The sequence below is a fragment of the Panicum virgatum genome, chromosome 6K, assembly GCF_016808335.1.
Source record: "Panicum virgatum strain AP13 chromosome 6K, P.virgatum_v5, whole genome shotgun sequence".
Taxonomy (NCBI): Eukaryota; Viridiplantae; Streptophyta; class Magnoliopsida; order Poales; family Poaceae; genus Panicum; species Panicum virgatum.
Genome location: NC_053141.1, coordinates 35,271,308 through 35,293,561, shown reverse-complemented (window position 1 = coordinate 35,293,561; position 22,254 = coordinate 35,271,308). Strand labels below are relative to the sequence as shown.

Genomic DNA, 22,254 nt, shown 5'->3' with positions numbered 1-22,254 from the left:
ACTTGTCAATGTCAAAGACAATCACGGAATTTCACCAATTAAGTAGCTGAAAACCCTTCCATAACGCCGTAACATGTGTGAAAGCAATTGAAAGAAGATAGTTCTACGCTCTGATAACCTGAACCGTTTATAACAAAGCTAAAACATCTATAGCTTCAAAACAACAGAGAAAATTAATTTAGGGGCAGTTAGAATCAATACCATCCCCCTCCTCTCCTCCCTCTCCTTCCTCTCCGTCTCCTAGCGCTCGAACACGGCCCGCTCGTGAAGACGCATCAGGAGCAGTGGGAAGAAGGCCGGGAAGAGCCGGACCATGACGCACCAGCAGGCTGCGCGGACGGCGGCGCCGATGGCCTCCGGAGCGGACCCCTCGCCGTAGCCGTAGGTCCAGCGCCCGAGGATCTCGACGGCGATGCCGCCGAGGCTGTGCATCCAGACCACGGTGAGGTAGCCGTAGACCACGGCGTCCACGACCTGGCGGAAGAGGGCCGCCGCCGCCGGGGCACGCAGCATCGGAGTCGGAACCCTGATCTCTCGAAGCATCCCTCTCCGGCTCTCCCCTCCCTCTCTCAGCGTGCGTCAAGCTGAGCGGAGTGCTTGGTGCGAAGTTGAGCCCTCACCTGGATGGGTAGATATTCTAGATGCACCTGGTTGATTGTACCCAAAGGAAGCAATGAGATGAGTCAAGAGAATTTATTTTTTGTGCAGTTTTCCAAATCTTGATGTCTAAATTCATAAAGATGTTACATAGCATGCCAATTTTTTTTTGAAATAAAAGTCAGGAGCACTGCCGCATCATATAAGAAGCATTGTATATAACGCGCCGAAGCGAACACCACCACCACACAAACAACGCACGCAACCAACACACACAACAAAACACTACACCGCCACAATCTCTAGAAGAGGAGCCAAGAAGCCACCAGCAACCTGCGCCGTCGTCTCCAACGTTGTGTCACGCCAAATGTCGCGGCCCGCTGCAAGTCAGAGCGGTAATTCAAACTCCTCCACCAAAGAACTGTCCCCCTCAAGCCGCGCACACACGCTCGTCGATCCCCCTGCTCCGGTTGTTCTTAAGCAGAACACTTCCGTCGCAGCGCCACTGAAAAACACTGGTTTTGGCTACTCTGTGTGGGGGCCTCGCCTCTCCCACCGCCTCACTCCTCTGCCAAGAACTCAGATATCTGAAACTGCTCTGAAAGCAACAACATCCGCCCAACCATCACCGGGAACACCACTGCACTATGAGCACCAACTCAAGACCTCCAGCACATCTGGGTCCTCTGCACCTCCCGCCAACACGGACCATAGGCACCTCCTCAACCGCTGCGCGCGGGCAACCATCTGCACCTCACCTCAGAGCATGCCATTTTTCTCTTTCGATGCGATCTTTGACTTTACCATTGGGCTTCGTTTGAGCCTTTCATAAAATATATCCAAAAGTTGCTCGGAGACCTCTCAATTTAAGGGTATCTAGAGAGAGCTCTCTTATTACTTTTGTAAACACAAAAAAAAAAGTAACTCTACCTCGAGTAGAGAAGAAAGTAACAAAAGAAAGAAGAAAAAAATAAGTACAACAATGGACTGCGCTCTGACGAGTTAGAGTAAGGTTTTGGACTACATTTTTTGACGGAGATAAAGAATGCTCCCAGCCTAGCGGTGGAGACTGGTTGCAAACATAAGAGTATCTTCAATAGTTCCCCATCCCAAATTGCCATTCTTATTTTTTGGCAAAAACAGAAAAAAATTTCTCCAACAATTCCCCATTTCAGGTTGCCATTTATGTCAAATTCGGAAAAAGAGCCTCCGCGCTCATATCCGCGGCGCATCCGTCCGTATCAGAAGAGGTGGAAGGGCATAAACATAATTTTATTTCTGTCTCAGGGTTCCTGATGTAAGTTTTCATGAGGTGGAAGGGCATAAATATAATTTTGTTTCTCTCTCAGATTCTTGATGTAAATTATAACTGGGTTTGACAAGTGAATTATACCAAACTATTGGAGGTGAACTCTTTTCTTACTTGGTATATCTTTTTAAAAATTGGTAAAACACAAAATTTGCCAAATAAAATTTAATAAACTCTTGAAGATGCTCTAAAGTAGTGGAAACCCCACTTGACGAGAGGTGGGAGATACCCGATGGCTAGTGGAAACAGTGGGTCGATCCGCGCCAGCCATAGTTGTGGCGGCCGCTTCAACGACTCCCATCAAAGCCATGGGCAGGCTGGGGGAGCGGAGACGTGGAGATGTGTAAGTTTTGGAATGCAATGGAGGAAATAGATAGATGGAGATTGAGTCTATGTAGAAATTTATGGGGGTATCTCGCTGTAGTGTTTGAGAAGAATCTTGGTGTAGTTGCCTTCATTAAATAAAGATGATCTTGAACTAGCACAAATAGAAAAAAAATAGCACATGAATAGATACAAACATCTTGTTCCTTGTATATTTTCATTTACTTGTAAAATGTAGGATGTACATTCATCACTTCTCAAAACTTATATTTGCAAAAAAAAATGATGACTCGTAAAAATCTGTAAAAAATCTGAACAGAGTTCCACCATCGCCAGTGACCGTAAGTCTGTAAGAAATTTCATTCCAAAATCGAACCCTAGTGCAGATGACGATAATAGGATGGATGGGATTTGGCGGGAAAGTAAAGGCGGGACCGCGGGAGAGCTCACTGCTCTTCCCGCCAAAATAGTGCTGGCGGACGGGGGGCAGCAGAGGAGGTGCGGACATGGTTTGGGTGCATTTGCTAGCCGCACACGAAGGGTACCTCCACGAAACCAATGCCCCGAGCAAAGTGAGTTCCCAACAAGCTCGCATTGCCACGGATTTTGCTTTCTCCTTGCCTCTGACCGTGTCGACTTCCTCACCCTACTAACTTTGACATAGAAACAGTTGTGCCAATGGTCGTTCGTTGTGGCCGTTGACTTCTTATCTCCGATTGCTGCTCGACCGTTGTGGTCACTGACAGAGTGTGCCGGTTGCTGCTCTTTTCCACCCGTTATTGCTACCTTTGTATAGAAATTCTGTCTGCCATTCCAAATTGTTATGAATACCTAGACCAGCCGCCGACTTACACAACAATCGAAAGAATTCTTCCTCTATGTTGCTATTAGAAATTTAGCATATGTGGCTGTAAACTGTAATTTGTTGACCTGAAACAAAATCTGTGCATGCAGTTTTTCATGTAACTAAATAGCAGGAAACTATATCCGTACATATAATTATTCATGTAGTGATTAAATCTAGAAGAATGTGCACATCTCCAAGCAGCATGCACACTATCCCAAATTGGCCCAAGTGCATATAGGCCATAACTGCAACATAACTGAAATCCGAGAAGACATTTGCAATACTGGGGATAACCAAACTGGTACCCATGTTTTGTAGCCAAGAACAATGCATTGAGCAATCATTTGGACGAAAAGTTATCCATGCTCATTAATCACAAGCCATAAGAGAAGTCAACATGAACAGGCTGTGCTCATATTAAGTTCAACATGAACACCAGTGCTAGCTATGAAATCACAATCATCAGAACACATAGCTTAACATTGTAGGAGCCAGAATGGTCTCAAAGGTGAGTCTACAACAGCAACCACCATCACACATTGTTACTCTGGATGGTCTGTCCGAATTTGCGTCTGTTATTAGAAACAGTGTCCAATTACTCTAACCACCATCTCCGTCAGAGAACCAGAAGAAACTGCAGTCTAACAGAAGACCACCTGCACATCCCATAAATTGAAAGTCATCGATTAGCTTAGATTGTAATGCATCCATGTTACAACAGGTGTCCGTCACACAGCCATTGCTAATAAAAAGTAATTAGAGCCTGCATGATGCTACTAGCTAAGCTTTACGAAACAGATCGAGAAGTTAAATATTAACCAGAGGTCAGACAACATTTGCTTTCTGAAATGTGATATTTCAAGCCCAACGACAATTGAGTGCAGCAGGTCCATGTTGACAGCTAACAGCTACGCCGTGATCACTAAATCAATTTCTAGTCATCGCTTACAGAATTTCAGAACATGCAACAAATAATAGAATTAGTAATGACTGATAATAGAACAGAACATGCCATTTATATACTGTTTCTTTATGATACTGTACGTCTGTAATGCATCCATTTATAACAGAAGACCTGATAAATGATAATAGCTATAGGAAACCTACAGTTCCTAAGCAGATCATATTTTTTTAGGTCATAAACAGGAGATAGTTAGGATACTAACTTTCATTAATTATCAAATCCACTTGTGCATGCCTAAAACTAAAAGTGCTGATCAACGTAAGAGTATCAGTGAGTGATTATTGACAGCAAGAGGAGCAACATCAGGTACCTCCAGCGGATCCAACACACGCATCATGCCGGCAGCGTGACGGCCCAATTCGCCCTGACGAACCTCCTCAATCGAATCATCATGTACGGGAACACGAGGCAGCAGTACTCGAACCACGAGGCCAGGCATCCAGCAAGGGTGATGGCCGAACCAGACTGAGCTAGCGCAGTAGCCCCCTGATCAGCCGGATCCTGCAGCTGACGCCGGGAGGCAGCACTCCGAACCACCAGGCCCAGGATCATGACCAGGAAACAGAACACGTAGACGACGATCATGACGCCGAGGGCCATCGCATAGGACTCGCGCAGGTGACGGCTCTCCGGCCCTACGGCGATCCCCACTTCGGGAAGGTAGAGGTACGCCCGCGCTCCAAGCAGCGTTCACCTTACCGGCGGTAAATCGCCGGTTACCGGTGATTTTTACCGTTACCGCTACTTGGCGGCAACACTTACCGGTAGTGGCAACCGGTGTTTTTCGATTTAAAATTTAAAAATTTAAAAGTCAAAAAAATAGTTATCATTATAATAAAAACGGTAAAATCTACAGTGCAAACGGTAAGGTAAATTGAACCCCGGCTCCAAGTCCATCCCATGCCTGGAACAGCGGAAACCAAAATTCGCGCGGCAACGTTAGCGAACTCCACGCGGAGGATGCTGGGAATCTCGAGAGATCAAGCGAGGATGGAGAAGGCGGCGGGCGAATTGAATCCGCCGGTCGGGGACGGAGCAGCACTACCCGACCTTGCGGACCTTGGACTCGGCCCGCGCCTCCCGGACGCAGAGCACGAGCGTGAGAGCAAGCGAGACGACGGCCACGGCGGGCGGGTACGTCATCAGGTGGCAGCAATTGTCCTCCGCCCACGCAGAGGCGGGGCCGCCACCCTCCGCGGCGAGGCAGCGCCCCACGGCCACGGCGATGTGGGCGGCGACCATCACCCAGGTCGCGCCGAGGAGGAGCGCGACGAGCGCCGCCAGGGCGGCCAGCCAGCCGCGCGGAATCCCCACCGCCCTCGCCGGCGCCATGGGGGCGAACCCTAGGGCCCGGGTGCTCCGGCGCGGAGGAGAGGGGAGGAGAGCCGGTGGGCGACTGGTTGGACTGGACGGGACGAGAGCCGAGCGTGAGGAGGACGCGGGGAGTGGTGGCGCACGCGGGCGGTTCGAGCGCAGGCGTGTCTGCGTGGCGCGTGCCCGCGCACCGGAGCCGGCCTCGTGTGGGGTCGGGTCGCGGGCACGGGCGCGGCACGGTGGAACCTGGTTGAGAGGAGGCCCGCTTGGTGCACACAACGCACTGCGCGGAATCCAAATCTACGATCGCTCGCTAGAGCTAGTGCTGGCGCGCGACGCACTGACGCGCTCCACTCGTGCGGGCTCCACCTTTGAACATCATCTAGTTCGCTGCGTGCTGCGGCAATATCCTTCCATGCAACGTTCATTTCCTTTTCTTTCCCTTAGTTTTCTATTTTTGTTTTTTACTTCTCAAACATGTGCGTAGCTATAATCATTTAGTATGAGTAGATGATTAGTGCATTAAATGTTTTCTTCCATTTCTTTTTCTTTCCTTCCATTTCCCCATAATTCTTCCTTATTTATCATGTGGGTAGCCATAATCATTAGCTATTTGACTAATCAAATTCATATGTTTGAAAGATTATCTAGAAAGAGTTAAAAATTTGTGTTAGAAAATTATGCTGAGATGAGAGGCAGTGGAGGTCTGCTCCTTAGTGTGATGAGTGATTGCCAACACGTGGAGTGGACTAATGGCGTTTAGTCGCGACTCTGTGGAGATTGTGCCAGTTCTTGGTCTGTGGTGTGCGGGTACACGGATGGTGCGGTGGCAGCGAGATGGTTTGGACAAGAGCGTGGCGCGTGCCGATGTACCATGCGGCGGCGTTGCGGTGGCGGGAGCTCGACGACCATGCGGAGGCAGGAGACCTTGCGGTGGCGCTGGAGGCCCGACCGGACGACTGTGCGGTGGAGAAGGGCGGCCCAGATGCTTGGGCCACTGCTGGGCCGTGTGGCGATCCACTCCTGGCGCCAAGGCGGGACGGCGTGGAGTTTGTTGGTAGCTCGGGAAAAACCAACGGCTGGGATGCGTCGACGTCGGCCGAGTCGGAGAGAGATGGCGATGGCGTCAGGGATGACGAAGGCGCTAGGGTTCCGGCGGGAGGTCGGACACGTGGTGACATCGGGCTTGGCGGGTGTGCCCGGAAACATCGCGCGGGAAGGTTTTGCGGTTCCTCCAAAACCGCACCCGAACTCGGTTTCGGCAGTTTTCCCAAAACTGCCCCCGGAAGATTCCAAAAGGACGCGTGGCGACATCAGAGGAATTGCGTCAGGTCGAAGCAATCTACTCCAAGTCGTCGCAGCCGTCAGATGGACTTCATTGTATCTTTTCCAGTTTTGCCCCTAAGGGCCTTCTAGTTTAGTCTAGCACTTAGGAGTAGTCTAGTCATTAGAGGATGGCTTGGAGGGAAAGGAAAAGTGGGAGGGCAGCTGGCCTGGCTAGTAAAAAGGGAGGCGCCCCTCCCTGGGCTGCTTTGGCGCTCAGAACAGAGAAGCACAAGTCCCTGGCGCCCTCTCCTTCCTTCTCCCTGTTCTTCTCCCTCTCCTTCTCCAAGGTAGAATTAGGGATGGATTCTTGAGTCTTGTAAGGAGATTTTCGTGGGAAAGGAGGCCCATCCCTCCTTGTGCCCTCCGGGGTTTGAAATCAAGGTTAGTTTCTTGTTCTTTTGGAGCTCTGTGTGATGAAGCCTTGATTTCGTGGTGGAGTCTTTGTGTGCCGAGATCGCAGTGGCCTTGAGAGCTTTTTGCCGTGGATTCATGCCCTCTTACCTAGTGCTAATCTCCTAGAGTTCACGAGCTTCTTAGGATCGAATTTCTTGCGCGTTTCTGGTTTTGAGAAAACCCCGTTCTTGCTTGAGTTTTCGTCGATTCCTCTCAAATCATGGAGTGAATCATCGATTCCTCTTGTGGATACGTTCACAAGGTCTTTGTGTTCGTACCTGCAAATTTTGGTGAGATTTAGACTCATTTTGATCAGGGTATCGTTGAGTCTTGATCAAGCCGCAAGCAAGAATAGAGCTTCTGCGACTTGTTGATCTTGTCTTATCATCGGTTTAACCGACGCCTGTCTAGGTGATCATCGGTTCAACCGGTGAACTGAAGTTCTTGCCTCTAGGGTTTTCTGCTGCTTGCTAGATGCACCGGTGCTTTTGCTCCCATCGACATCGGTTTAACTGGCGTTGCTAATTGGTCTGCAATTTTAGGCGTTCGACCGGCGTATTGATTTCTGTCAACGTCGGATCAACCGGAGTTCATCTGTTTCGAGTTGTGAACCCTCTGGACAACTGCACCGGTGATGGGGATTTAATTTCGTCGGATTAACCGGTGTCCATTGGGTGTTTTGGTGCATTTTGTTGCTCCTCTGGACAACTGCACCGACATCTGCCTGTGATTTTGTCGGATCATCTGACGTCTGATCGTCGGTTAAACCGACGCCATTTGAATTGCGTCGTCGGTTCAACCGGCGTTTGCTTTTGATCGCTGCAGGCTCTGTACACCGGTTAGACCGACGCAGTGCCCTTGTGCACGTCGGTTCAACCGGTGTATATACCGTGCTTTACTTCTTACGCTGCTTTGTGTGTTTGCTTCCATGTTCGATCACGTTTGTTTCTAGGATAGTTTTGTGTTAGTGTAGCTTCCTCGTAGCTGCTCTACACAACGCCTAGAACTCTGGGGTTGGGATGCACTCTTGAATCTAGAGCCAAAGTTTTCATTGCGATAATTTTTCGAAGGCTCCCATTCACCCCCGCTCTGGTCGCATTACTCGGTCCTACAATTGGTATCAGAGCCGGGACGGTTTCTCTATAGCCTTCTCCGGTTCGAAACCGTTGTGCGACCATGGGTTCACCGGGCAAACCCCCGATCTTCGATGGATTCGATTACGACTATTGGAAGGTGCGCATGCGTGCCTATCTTTTGAGTCTAGGTTCCGAGGTCTGGGAGATTTGCGTGGACCCTGATTATGTGAACCTTGCGGTCCACACGACCGAGCTTCAGGTTAGGAGACATGAGGTCAATAGCAAGGCGTACAACGCTCTCATAGCCTGTCTCTCTCGTCCTGAGTTCGATCGTGTCAGCGACCTTCTCACAGCCCGGGAGATCTGGACACGGTTGGCCAATTTCCATGAAGGAACCAACCGTGTCAAGTCGAGGCTGTATGAGACTCACCGGCGGGAGTACGAGAACTTTTCTCAGTTGCCGGGTGAGAGCATCGACACCATGTTCAGTCGTTTTCAGTCGATTGTGAACAAGGTGCGTGCGAACCAGCCACAGAGCACCCAGGCCTACTCCGATCATGAGAAGGCTATGAAGCTTCTCTATGCTCTTGATCGCAAGGTCTGGGAGGTGAAGGTCCAGACTATCATAGAGTCTGCTAGCTATGAGACCCTCACTGTGGATGAGCTGTTCAGTAAGCTCAAGGCTTCGGAGGTGGAGATGCTCTCTCGAGCTAAGATGGAAGGCAATCATGCTGATGCCTCCGCCTCCAAGTCTATGGCCCTGGTAGGCAACTCTGGAGCTAACCCTGACTCCTCTCTTGGAGGTTTTTGCTTGTCTTCACTTGTGTCTGTGACAGATGAGCAGTTGGAGGTGCTTGGGAGCGAGGAGCTTGCATTGATCATCCACAAGTTCCAGCGTGCCTTCAACAACAGACAAGCACGAGCGAAGACCTGCTTCAACTGCGGCAAGACCGGCCACTTCGCCGCCGAGTGCCCCAGGAAGAAGAGCTCCAGGGATGATGACGGCCGCTCCAGGCACGAGGAGTACCGCGAGCACCGCCACAAGCACAAGAGTGGGCACTCCCACAAGAAGAATGGCGGACGCTCCAAGCGGCACCACGAGCGGAAGAAGAAGAACGTCGGCAAGTACAAGGACAAGCAGGCGTTCGTCGCCCAGAGCGAGGATCACTCCTCCACCAGCCAGAGTTCGACGTCTTCATCCTCATCCAGCTCCAGTGACTCCGACTCACACCACCGCGGCGAGAAGAAGCGGAGCTCCAAGAAGAAGGCCACGGAGGGCTTCACCGGTCTTTGCCTCCATGCTGGGAAGGCGGCCGGTTTCTGCACCATGGCCATCGACTCCGACACCGACGGGACTCCTTCCACTACGGCAGCGCCTGCACCTCAGCCAGAGCCTAGCTATGAGGTACGTCCTGAGCACCCCACTCCTGAGGAGTTGGAGGATCTTTACACTGCTTTAGATAATCAGGATTTGATCATTAAGGATGCTAAGAGGCAGTTTAGGGCGTTGAGACAGGAGCTGAAGGAAGCTAAGTTAGCTTTAGAGATTGCTCAGTCTGCCCCCGTAGTGGAGGATTGTATTGAGGAGGATGAGTGCAGTCAGTGCATCGGCTTGATGTCTGACTTGTCCGAGCTTAGGAGCAAGTATGATGAGAACTTGCTCAAGCTCGAGGAGGGCAAGAAGGCCTTGGACGAGCTCAAGTCCATGCCTACCCTCTTGGGTGCTTGCAAGGAGTGCCCAGCGCTTAGAGAAGAGCTTAAGGAGAAGAGTGCTGCTTTGAGGAAGTTTGAGAAGTCTGCAGTTCCTAGCTCTTTCTCTGCTGATTGTACTGTGTGCCCTAGCTTGATTTCTGAGCTTGAGGAGGCACGGAAGGACAGGACCCGGTTGGAGGAGGAGAACTCCCACCTTCGGGAGGTTCTCAGTTGGGTGTCCTCCCGCGAGCCTCAGTTGGGCATGATGGTTCAGCAGTTCAAGCGTCCTGATGGTGTTGGGGTTGGGTTTGCTTTCACTCCTGCTGACTTTGTCCAACCCTATGGCAAGATTGGTGAGATGCTTGAGCCGAGAGTGAGTGAACTTTCTTCTTCCACAGCTCCACCAGCTTCTAAGCCCGCACCAGCTCCTAAGCCAGCACCAGTCAAGGATGGAATCCTGACTGAGCCACCCAGAGCTCCACCCAAGAATCCAGTATGGGTTCCCAAACCTAACTACCTCAGGAACCGACTGGACACACTCCCTCCTAGTGGCAAGCCTACTCCTAAGCCCAAGGTGAGGACTCAGCCCCCCAGAGTGCCTCAGAGAGCCCCAGCTTCTACACCACAACCTACACACAGGAGAGAGCCTTACCAGTGTGAGTGGTGCGAGAGAGAGGGTCACTTGGGAGAGTTTTGCTTTCGGAGGTTGAGGTTTGAGCGCAGGCAGCCTGAGAGGCGCGCTTTGGAGGTGTTCCACCAGTCTGCAGGTGGACACACTCCAGCTCGACGTGGGCAGAGGCGGGAAGCCAGGCCACGTCGTGTAGGTAGAGGAGGCAGAGGCGGTGGTGGTTACCGCGCTCCTGTTGGTTGTTTTGCCGGCCCTGTTCCACACCGTGCCTTCGGTGGTGGTCAGCGAGGCCGAGGCTTTGGTGGCGGAGGCGCACCACGTTTTCCTCAGCGTGGTGGTCGCCAGCCACAGTTTTCGTTTGAGGATACTTACCCTGCTTTCGAGCAGATGGCACGACACTGGTTTGCTTCTTACTGTGCTAACCCCAGTGTCGGGCCATTTGCCCGCTCTTCTTCCTACTGAGCAGAACACTCGAGGCCTGGAGGACATATGGCTCATGGACTCCGGTTGTTCGCGCCACATGACCGGGAGTCACAGATGGTTCTCCAGCCTCACCCCGATGACGATCAAGGAATATATCACATTCGGGGACAACAGCAGAGGAAAGGTACGTGGAGTTGGCGCTATTCGGATTTCTGATAACTTCACCTTGAGAGAGGTTGCTTTGGTTGACAAACTTGGTTTTAATTTGCTTTCTGTCTCGCAACTTCTTGATGATGGGTTTGAGGTGAGCTTTAAGAGAGGTTGCTCGCGTGTTCTTGATTCCAGAGGTGATTTTGTTTGCGGCATTGCTCCTTTTGGTCGTGTGTTTCGCATTGACTTTTCTGGATCTTCTTCGAGCACTTCTCACTGTCTAGTGACTGGTCAGTCCTCTGAGCTCTGGAGGTGGCATAGGAGACTCGGTCACTTGAGCTTTGATCTACTAGTTAGGCTCAGCTCACTTGGTCTGATCCGAGGATTGCCCAAGCTGAAGATGGACAAGTACCTTGTGTGTCACCCGTGTCGTCACGGGAAGATGGTTTCCCTTCCGCACCCACCTGTAAATCAGGTGATGACATCGCACCCTGGCGAGCTTCTTCACATGGACACCGTTGGTCCTGCTCGCGTGCGCTCTGTCGGTGGGAAGTGGTACATTCTTGTGATCGTTGACGACTTCTCTCGGTACTCTTGGGTTTTCTTCTTGGAGACTAAGGATGAGACTTTTCAGCACTTTCGTGATCTTGCTTTGAGGTTACAGAACGAGCTTCCACATGCCATGAGGGCTATCCGCAGTGATAATGGAACTGAATTTAAGAACGCTCGTTTTGATGACTTCTGTCGTGACTTTGGTCTTGATCACCAATACTCCTCTTCTTATGTTCCTCCACAGAATGGCGTGGTTGAACGCAAAAATCGGACCTTAGTGGAAATGGCCAGGACGATGCTCGATGAGCATAGGACTCCTAGGCGTTTTTGGGCCGAAGCGATCAACACCGCATGCTATGTTGCCAACCGCATCTTCCTTCGCTCATTCATGAAAAAGACTTCGTATGAGTTGCGGTTTGGTCGACAGCCCAGAGTGTCCCACCTGCGTGCTTTTGGTTGCAGATGCTTTGTTCTGAAGGAGGGAAATCTTGATAAGTTCGAGTCTAGGAGCTCTGATGGCATTTTTCTTGGCTATGCTCTTCAATCCAGAGGCTATCGTGTTCTTATTCTTGAGACTAACCGGATCGTCAAAACTTGTAATGTAACCTTCGACGAGTCCACTCCTTCTTTGTCTGCTTCTTTGGAGTGTGCAGGTGATGATGAGTTTGGCCAGGACATCTTCGAGGATGAGGATGAGCCTGAGGCCTTTGAGGGTGATGGTGGTGTCCCTGCGCCGGCTGCAGGCCCACTCCCTGGAGATTCGAGTTCAGACGACGATGGCGGCCCGCTCCCCACAGCTTCGACTACGGCCGATCCACATCTAGCTCAAGGTTCTTCCTCCGGGGCCCATGTTGAGGGCGGCGGCGAGGCGACTTCGTCAAGAGAAGCACCACGACACATTCAGTGTCGTCATCCACCTCAACAAATGTTAGGTGACCTCAACGAGCGAATCACGAGGTCCAAGGTATCAAGTATCTCTGGATTTGCTCATTCGGCGTTTGTTGCCTCCTTTGAGCCCAAAGATATTGGACATGCTTTATCTGATTCTAACTGGGTCAATGCCATGCATGAGGAGCTAGAAAACTTTGAGCGAAACCAAGTCTGGGTCCTTGTAGAGCCTCCACCAGATTGCCACCCTATAGGTACCAAATGGGTTTTCAAGAACAAACAGAGTGAGGATGGGGATGGTTGTGAGGAACAAGGCTAGGTTAGTAGCTCAGGGTTACAGCCAGCAGGAGGGGATAGATTATGAGGAGACCTTTGCACCTGTAGCTCGTTTAGAGGCCATCAGGATCTTTTTAGCCTTTGCAGCTTCGAAGGGGTTCAAGCTGTATCAGATGGATGTTAAGAGTGCCTTTTTGAACGGGTTTATAGAGGAGGAGGTCTATGTGAAGCAACCTCCTGGCTTTGAGAGTCCCAAGTTTCCAGACCGAGTCTTCAAGCTTCAGAAGGCTTTGTATGGTCTGAAGCAAGCCCCTAGAGCCTGGTATGCGAGATTGAGAGCCTTTTTGCTTAAACAGGGGTGTGTCATGGGATCGGTAGATAAGACTTTGTTTCTCCTCAGGCATGGTGCTGATTTTCTGTTGGTTCAGATTTACGTGGATGACATTATCTTTGGTGGCTCCTCTCACTCTCTTGTTTCTAGTTTTTCTGATGACATGAGCAGGGGGTTTGAGATGTCTATGATGGGTGAGCTTCAGTTCTTCCTCGGGTTGCACATCAAGCAAACCCGGGATGGCACCTTCGTCCACCAGGCCAAGTACACCAAGGACATGCTCAAGAAGTTCGACTTCGGGGACCTCAGTCCCATGCCGACTCCCATGAGCACTTCTACGGCGCTGGATGAGGACACTGAAGGTGTTGCTGTGGACCAGAAGGAGTATAGGAGCATGATCGGCTCGCTCCTGTACTTGACGGCCACCAGACCCGACATCCAGTTCGCGGTCTGTCTCTGCGCGAGGTTCCAGGCTTCTCCGCGCACTTCTTACAGGAACGCTGTGAAGAGGATTTTCAGGTACCTTTGATACACTCCTGAGTTTGGCTTATGGTACTCTTCTTCCTCTTCTCTTGCGTTGGTTGGCTTCTCTGATGCTGATCATGGTGGGTGTCGGATTGATCGCAAGTCGACTTCAGGCACTTGCCAGTTTCTTGGAACTTCTCTTGTGTCTTGGTCTGCCCGCAAGCAAACTAGTGTAGCCCTTTCCACCACAGAAGCCGAATACATAGCTGCTGCTAGTTGTTGCTCCCAGATCCTTTGGATGAGACACACTCTCAGTGATTATGGCCTAACCTATGGCAGAGTTCCCATTTTCATTGACAGCACTTCAGCCATAAGCTTAGCCAAGAACCCCGTCCTACACTCTCGCTCCAAGCATATAGACGTGAGGTTCCACTTTCTGAGAGATCACTATGAGAAGGGTGATGTCGAGCTGACCCATGTGTCCACTGAAAATCAAGTAGCCGACATCTTGACCAAGCCCCTAGAACAAGCCACCTATGCTCGCTTGCGGGGAGAGCTTGGCATGTGCTACCCATTTTGAGTTGGGTAGTTATTTTTGTAGTTTAGGATTTGTTTTTCCTTCTTTTGTTTTTCTTGCATTTTGTGTACATACCATCATGCATTACACTTGCACTAAGCTTCTCATGTATGATATCTGCATTTGCTTGTGCCTTGTGCTATGCTATGAGTTGTATATATGCTTTGACCATGAGTAGCTAGCTCCTTTGAATATGTTGTATATTGGCTCTGAGCTTAGCTATTTTCTTCTCTGAAAATCATAAAACATGGTCACCTTCAGGGTCTGCTACTAGCATGTGTAGGTTTGTATGCTTATGCTATCTTGATCATGCTTAGTGGCTAGGTCCCTTGCTCTCACATGCAACAAGATGCCCTCTTTTCTGTTGGAATAGTTTAATTGGTATCTAATTTCAAAAAGTCCAACAAATTGGTTTATCTTGGGTTGCTTTGAGTGAAAAGATCCAAGTGGGATTGCTTGCACCACTGTTCTTGTATCGAGACTGCTCCTCTGGAGAACTTGGACAAGGCTGTGGATGACTGAGAGTGGTGTCTTAAGCTTCTGATGGTCCTTGACCTAGGCTTGGCACATTCGTTAAGTTAAGCGCTTGCAAGCTTTCAACCCCTGGCACCGAAATTTGAAAGTTTTCAATTGGTATCAAGGCTGCTTGAGTGGCAGTTGCTGTGATATGGTTTGGGTAGCTCACCTGTATGTTCTTGCTAGCTCTAGCATGCTTGCTTGCCTTCTAGTATGCTAGGTCCTTTATGGTGATGCTTTTCTTTTACAAATGACAAATGCTTGCTCATGATCTGTATAGATATATTCTTATGAGCTTCTTCATGCATTGTCTTTGTATATGCACCCTCATATGCTGTGCTGATTTGACCCTTGCAAATGCTCTTGTTCTGTACCTGGAAGCTTTTAGGCACGCATGCACTTCATGGCATATTTCCAGGGGGAGCATCTAGGCAGGGGGAGTTTCCTTGACGTGTGCCTTGTCAACAAGGGGGAGAGAATGTTGTTTTTTGTCTCACCTTAGGGGTTAGGGTGAAATCTCTTGATCCTTGTCCAAAGGGGGAGAGTTTGTTTGTTTGATCTCAGGGAGAGATTCAGACTTTGAGTGTGCACACATCGGGGGAGAGTTGCATAGTGAGGGGGAGCTGCATTTCAGGGGGAGTTTTTGAGCTTTTTCATGCTCTTTGCTGGTTGCGTTGAGCTTAGCCTCTTTCTGGAGGAACCAGATTTGCACATGCTTGGCTGTGTTGAGCCTTGCCTCTTTCTTGAGGGGTCAAGCATGTTTTGGAGTCAGTGCGTCGAGCCGTTGCCCTTGTCTTAGGGGCTGACTCTTTTGGCTTTGCTATCTTCAAGTGATCTTTTCTTGCTTTCATTGGCTTTTGGTCACTTGAGATAGTTCTCTCTTGTTTTCTATTTCTTTTGGTTATCCTTTGTGTTCACCAGTGCCCGTGTGGGGTGTGGTGTTGACAATGCACTCATCAAGGGGGAGATTGAGAGGCAGTGGAGGTCTGCTCCTTAGTGTGATGAGTGATTGCCAACACGTGGAGTGGACTAATGGCGTTTAGTCGCGACTCTGTGGAGATTGTGCCAGTTCTTGGTCTGTGGTGTGCAGGTACACGATGGTGCGGTGGCAGCGAGATGGTTTGGACAAGAGCGTGGCGCGTGCCGATGTACCATGCGGCGGCGTTGCAGTGGCGGGAGCTCGACGACCATGCGGAGGCAGGAGACCTTGCGGTGGCGCTGGAGGCCCGACCGGACGACTGTGCGGTGGAGAAGGGCGGCCCAGATGCTTGGGCCACTGCTGGGCCGTGTGGCGATCCACTCCTGGCGCCAAGGCGGGACGGCGTGGAGTTTGTTGGTAGCTCGGGAAAAACCAACGGCTGGGATGCGTCGACGTCGGCCGAGTCGGAGAGAGATGGCGATGGCGTCAGGGATGACGAAGGCGCTAGGGTTCCGGCGGGAGGTCGGACACGTGGTGACATCGGGCTTGGCGGGTGTGCCCGGAAACATCGCGCGGGAAGGTTTTGCGGTTCCTCCAAAACCGCACCCGAACTCGGTTTCGGCAGTTTTCCCAAAACTGCCCCCGGAAGATTCCAAAAGGACGCGTGGCGACATCAGAGGAATTGCGTCAGGTCGAAGCAATCTACTCCAAGTCGTCGCAGCCGTCAGATGGACTTCATTGTATCTTTTCCAGTTTTGCCCCTAAGGGCCTTCTAGTTTAGTCTAGCACTTAGGGGTAGTCTAGTCATTAGAGGATGGCTTGGAGGGAAAGGAAAAGTGGGAGGGCAGCTGGCCTGGCTAGTAAAAAGGGAGGCGCCCCTCCCTGGGCTGCTTTGGCGCTCAGAACAGAGAAGCACAAGTCCCTGGCGCCCTCTCCTTCCTTCTCCCTGTTCTTCTCCCTCTCCTTCTCCAAGGTAGAATTAGGGATGGATTCTTGAGTCTTGTAAGGAGATTTTCGTGGGAAAGGAGGCCCATCCCTCCTTGTGCCCTCCGGGGTTTGAAATCAAGGTTAGTTTCTTGTTCTTTTGGAGCTCTGTGTGATGAAGCCTTGATTTCGTGGTGGAGTCTTTGTGTGCCGAGATCGCAGTGGCCTTGAGAGCTTTTTGCCGTGGATTCATGCCCTCTTACCTAGTGCTAATCTCCTAGAGTTCACGAGCTTCTTAGGATCGAATTTCTTGCGCGTTTCTGGTTTTGAGAAAACCCCGTTCTTGCTTGAGTTTTCGTCGATTCCTCTCAAATCATGGAGTGAATCATCGATTCCTCTTGTGGATACGTTCACAAGGTCTTTGTGTTCGTACCTGCAAATTTTGGTGAGATTTAGACTCATTTTGATCAGGGTATCGTTGAGTCTTGATCAAGCCGCAAGCAAGAATAGAGCTTCTGCGACTTGTTGATCTTGTCTTATCATCGGTTTAACCGACGCCTGTCTAGGTGATCATCGGTTCAACCGGTGAACTGAAGTTCTTGCCTCTAGGGTTTTCTGCTGCTTGCTAGATGCACCGGTACTTTTGCTCCCATCGACATCGGTTTAACCGGCGTTGCTAATTGGTCTGCAATTTTAGGCGTTCGACCGGCGTATTGATTTCTGTCAACGTCGGATCAACCGGAGTTCATCTGTTTCGAGTTGTGAACCCTCTGGACAACTGCACCGGTGATGGGGATTTAATTTCGTCGGATTAACCGGTGTCCATTGGGTGTTTTGGTGCATTTTGTTGCTCCTCTGGACAACTGCACCGACATCTGCCTGTGATTTTGTCGGATCATCTGACGTCTGATCGTCGGTTAAACCGACGCCATTTGAATTGCGTCGTCGGTTCAACCGGCGTTTGCTTTTGATCGCTGCAGGCTCTGTACACTGGTTAGACCGACGCAGTGCCCTTGTGCACGTCGGTTCAACCGGTGTATATACCGTGCTTTACTTCTTACGCTGCTTTGTGTGTTTGCTTCCATGTTCGATCACGTTTGTTTCTAGGATAGTTTTGTGTTAGTGTAGTTTCCTCGTAGCTGCTCTACACAACGCCTAGAACTCTGGGGTTGGGATGCACTCTTGAATCTAGAGCCAAAGTTTTCATTGCGATAATTTTTCGAAGGCTCCCATTCACCCCCCCTCTGGTCGCATTACTCGGTCCTACAATTGGTATCAGAGCCGGGACGGTTTCTCTATAGCCTTCTCCGGTTCGAAACCGTTGTGCGACCATGGGTTCACCGGGCAAACCCCCGATCTTCGATGGATTCGATTACGACTATTGGAAGGTGCGCATGCGTGCCTATCTTTTGAGTCTAGGTTCCGAGGTCTGGGAGATTTGCGTGGACCCTGATTATGTGAACCTTGCGGTCCGCACGACCGAGCTTCAGGTTAGGAGACATGAGGTCAATAGCAAGGCGTACAACGCTCTCATAGCCTGTCTCTCTCGTCCTGAGTTCGATCGTGTCAGCGACCTTCTCACAGCCCGGGAGATCTGGACACGGTTGGCCAATTTCCATGAAGGAACCAACCGTGTCAAGTCGAGGCTGTATGAGACTCACCGGCGGGAGTACGAGAACTTTTCTCAGTTGCCGGGTGAGAGCATCGACACCATGTTCAGTCGTTTTCAGTCGATTGTGAACAAGGTGCGTGCGAACCAGCCACAGAGCACCCAGGCCTACTCCGATCATGAGAAGGCTATGAAGCTTCTCTATGCTCTTGATCGCAAGGTCTGGGAGGTGAAGGTCCAGACTATCATAGAGTCTGCTAGCTATGAGACCCTCACTGTGGATGAGCTGTTCAGTAAGCTCAAGGCTTCGGAGGTGGAGAAGCTCTCTCGAGCTAAGATGGAAGGCAATCATGCTGATGCCTCCGCCTCCAAGTCTATGGCCCTGGTAGGCAACTCTGGAGCTAACCCTGACTCCTCTCTTGGAGGTTTTTGCTTGTCTTCACTTGTGTCTGTGACAGATGAGCAGTTGGAGGTGCTTGGGAGCGAGGAGCTTGCATTGATCATCCACAAGTTCCAGCGTGCCTTCAACAACAGACAAGCACGAGCGAAGACCTGCTTCAACTGCGGCAAGACCGGCCACTTCGCCGCCGAGTGCCCCAGGAAGAAGAGCTCCAGGGATGATGACGGCCGCTCCAGGCACGAGGAGTACCGCGAGCACCGCCACAAGCACAAGAGTGGGCACTCCCATAAGAAGAATGGCGGACGCTCCAAGCGGCACCACGAGCGGAAGAAGAAGAACGTCGGCAAGTACAAGGACAAGCAGGCGTTCGTCGCCCAGAGCGAGGATCACTCCTCCACCAGCCAGAGTTCGACGTCTTCATCCTCATCCAGCTCCAGTGACTCCGACTCACACCACCGCGGCGAGAAGAAGCGGAGCTCCAAGAAGAAGGCCACGGAGGGCTTCACCGGTCTTTGCCTCCATGCTGGGAAGGCGGCCGGTTTCTGCACCATGGCCATCGACTCCGACGCCGACGGGACTCCTTCCACTACGGCAGCGCCTGCACCTCAGCCAGAGCCTAGCTATGAGGTACGTCCTGAGCACCCCACTCCTGAGGAGTTGGAGGATCTTTACACTGCTTTAGATAATCAGGATTTGATCATTAAGGATGCTAAGAGGCAGTTTAGGGCGTTGAGACAGGAGCTGAAGGAAGCTAAGTTAGCTTTAGAGATTGCTCAGTCTGCCCCCGTAGTGGAGGATTGTATTGAGGAGGATGAGTGCAGTCAGTGCATCGGCTTGATGTCTGACTTGTCCGAGCTTAGGAGCAAGTATGATGAGAACTTGCTCAAGCTCGAGGAGGGCAAGAAGGCCTTGGACGAGCTCAAGTCCCTGCCTACCCTCTTGGGTGCTTGCAAGGAGTGCCCAGCGCTTAGAGAAGAGCTTAAGGAGAAGAGTGCTGCTTTGAGGAAGTTTGAGAAGTCTGCAGTTCCTAGCTCTTTCTCTGCTGATTGTACTGTGTGCCCTAGCTTGATTTCTGAGCTTGAGGAGGCACGGAAGGACAGGACCCGGTTGGAGGAGGAGAACTCCCACCTTCGGGAGGTTCTCAGTTGGGTGTCCTCCCGCGAGCCTCAGTTGGGCATGATGGTTCAGCAGTTCAAGCGTCCTGATGGTGTTGGGGTTGGGTTTGCTTTCACTCCTGCTGACTTTGTCCAACCCTATGGCAAGATTGGTGAGATGCTTGAGCCGAGAGTGAGTGAACTTTCTTCTTCCACAGCTCCACTAGCTTCTAAGCCCGCACCAGCTCCTAAGCCAGCACCAGTCAAGGATGGAATCCTGACTGAGCCACCCAGAGCTCCACCCAAGAATCCAGTATGGGTTCCCAAACCTAACTACCTCAGGAACCGACTGGACACACTCCCTCCTAGTGGCAAGCCTACTCCTAAGCCCAAGGTGAGGACTCAGCCCCCCAGAGTGCCTCAGAGAGCCCCAGCTTCTACACCACAACCTACACACAGGAGAGAGCCTTACCAGTGTGAGTGGTGCGAGAGAGAGGGTCACTTGGGAGAGTTTTGCTTTCGGAGGTTGAGGTTTGAGCGCAGGCAGCCTGAGAGGCGCGCTTTGGAGGTGTTCCACCAGTCTGCAGGTGGACACACTCCAGCTCGACGTGGGCAGAGGCGGGAAGCCAGGCCACGTCGTGTAGGTAGAGGAGGCAGAGGCGGTGGTGGTTACCGCGCTCCTGTTGGTTGTTTTGCCGGCCCTGTTCCACACCGTGCCTTCGGTGGTGGTCAGCGAGGCCGAGGCTTTGGTGGCGGAGGCGCACCACATTTTCCTCAGCGTGGTGGTCGCCAGCCACAGTTTTCGTTTGAGGATACTTACCCTGCTTTCGAGCAGATGGCACGACACTGGTTTGCTTCTTACTGTGCTAACCCCAGTGTCGAGCCATTTGCCCGCTCTTCTTCCTACTGAGCAGAACACTCGAGGCCTGGAGGACATATGGCTCATGGACTCCGGTTGTTCGCGCCACATGACCGGGAGTCACAGATGGTTCTCCAGCCTCACCCCGATGACGATCAAGGAATATATCACATTCGGGGACAACAGCAGAGGAAAGGTACGTGGAGTTGGCGCTATTCGGATTTCTGATAACTTCACCTTGAGAGAGGTTGCCTTGGTTGACAAACTTGGTTTTAATTTGCTTTCTGTCTCGCAACTTCTTGATGATGGGTTTGAGGTGAGCTTTAAGAGAGGTTGCTCGCGTGTTCTTGATTCCAGAGGTGATTTTGTTTGCGGCATTGTTCCTTTTGGTCGTGTGTTTCGCATTGACTTTTCTGGATCTTCTTCGAGCACTTCTCACTGTCTAGTGACTGGTCAGTCCTCTGAGCTCTGGAGGTGGCATAGGAGACTCGGTCACTTGAGCTTTGATCTACTAGTTAGGCTCAGCTCACTTGGTCTGATCCGAGGATTGCCCAAGCTGAAGATGGACAAGGACCTTGTGTGTCACCCGTGTCGTCACGGGAAGATGGTTTCCCTTCCGCACCCACCTGTAAATCAGGTGATGACATCGCACCCTGGCGAGCTTCTTCACATGGACACCGTTGGTCCTGCTCGCGTGCGCTCTGTCGGTGGGAAGTGGTACATTCTTGTGATCGTTGACGACTTCTCTCGGTACTCTTGGGTTTTCTTCTTGGAGACTAAGGATGAGACTTTTCAGCACTTTCGTGATCTTGCTTTGAGGTTACAGAACGAGCTTCCACATGCCATGAGGGCTATCCGCAGTGATAATGGAACTGAATTTAAGAACGCTCGTTTTGATGACTTCTGTCGTGACTTTGGTCTTGATCACCAATACTCCTCTTCTTATGTTCCTCCACAGAATGGCGTGGTTGAACGCAAAAATCGGACCTTAGTGGAAATGGCCAGGACGATGCTCGATGAGCATAGGACTCCTAGGCGTTTTTGGGCCGAAGCGATCAACACCGCATGCTATGTTGCCAACCGCATCTTCCTTCGCTCATTCATGAAAAAGACTTCGTATGAGTTGCGGTTTGGTCGACAGCCCAGAGTGTCCCACCTGCGTGCTTTTGGTTGCAGATGCTTTGTTCTGAAGGAGGGAAATCTTGATAAGTTCGAGTCTAGGAGCTCTGATGGCATTTTTCTTGGCTATGCTCTTCAATCCAGAGGCTATCGTGTTCTTATTCTTGAGACTAACCGGATCGTCAAAACTTGTAATGTAACCTTCGACGAGTCCACTCCTTCTTTGTCTGCTTCTTTGGAGTGTGCAGGTGATGATGAGTTTGGCCAGGACATCTTCGAGGATGAGGATGAGCCTGAGGCCTTTGAGGGTGATGGTGGTGTCCCTGCGCCGGCTGCAGGCCCACTCCCTGGAGATTCGAGTTCAGACGACGATGGCGGCCCGCTCCCCACAGCTTCGACTACGGCCGATCCACATCCAGCTCAAGGTTCTTCCTCCGGGACCCATGTTGAGGGCGGCGGCGAGGCGACTTCGTCAAGAGAAGCACCACGACACATTCAGCGTCGTCATCCACCTCAACAAATGTTAGGTGACCTCAACGAGCGAATCACGAGGTCCAAGGTATCAAGTATCTCTGGATTTGCTCATTCGGCGTTTGTTGCCTCCTTTGAGCCCAAAGATATTGGACATGCTTTATCTGATTCTAACTGGGTCAATGCCATGCATGAGGAGCTAGAAAACTTT

General features: G+C 51.1%; 1 protein-coding gene across 1 annotated transcript in view; it reads left to right on the top strand.

Moving 5' to 3' along the window:
* Positions 1–8,250: 8,250 nt before the first annotated feature.
* LOC120713428 overlaps positions 8,251–22,254 on the top strand; it is a 35,930-nt gene continuing 21,926 nt past the window's right edge. Inside the window, exons 1-3 of the mRNA XM_039999393.1 lie at positions 8,251–8,409; positions 9,079–10,416; positions 18,672–19,988. Of these exons, the coding sequence (XP_039855327.1) occupies positions 8,251–8,409; positions 9,079–10,416; positions 18,672–19,988 (2,814 nt within the window). The remainder of the gene's footprint in view (positions 8,410–9,078; positions 10,417–18,671; positions 19,989–22,254) is intronic.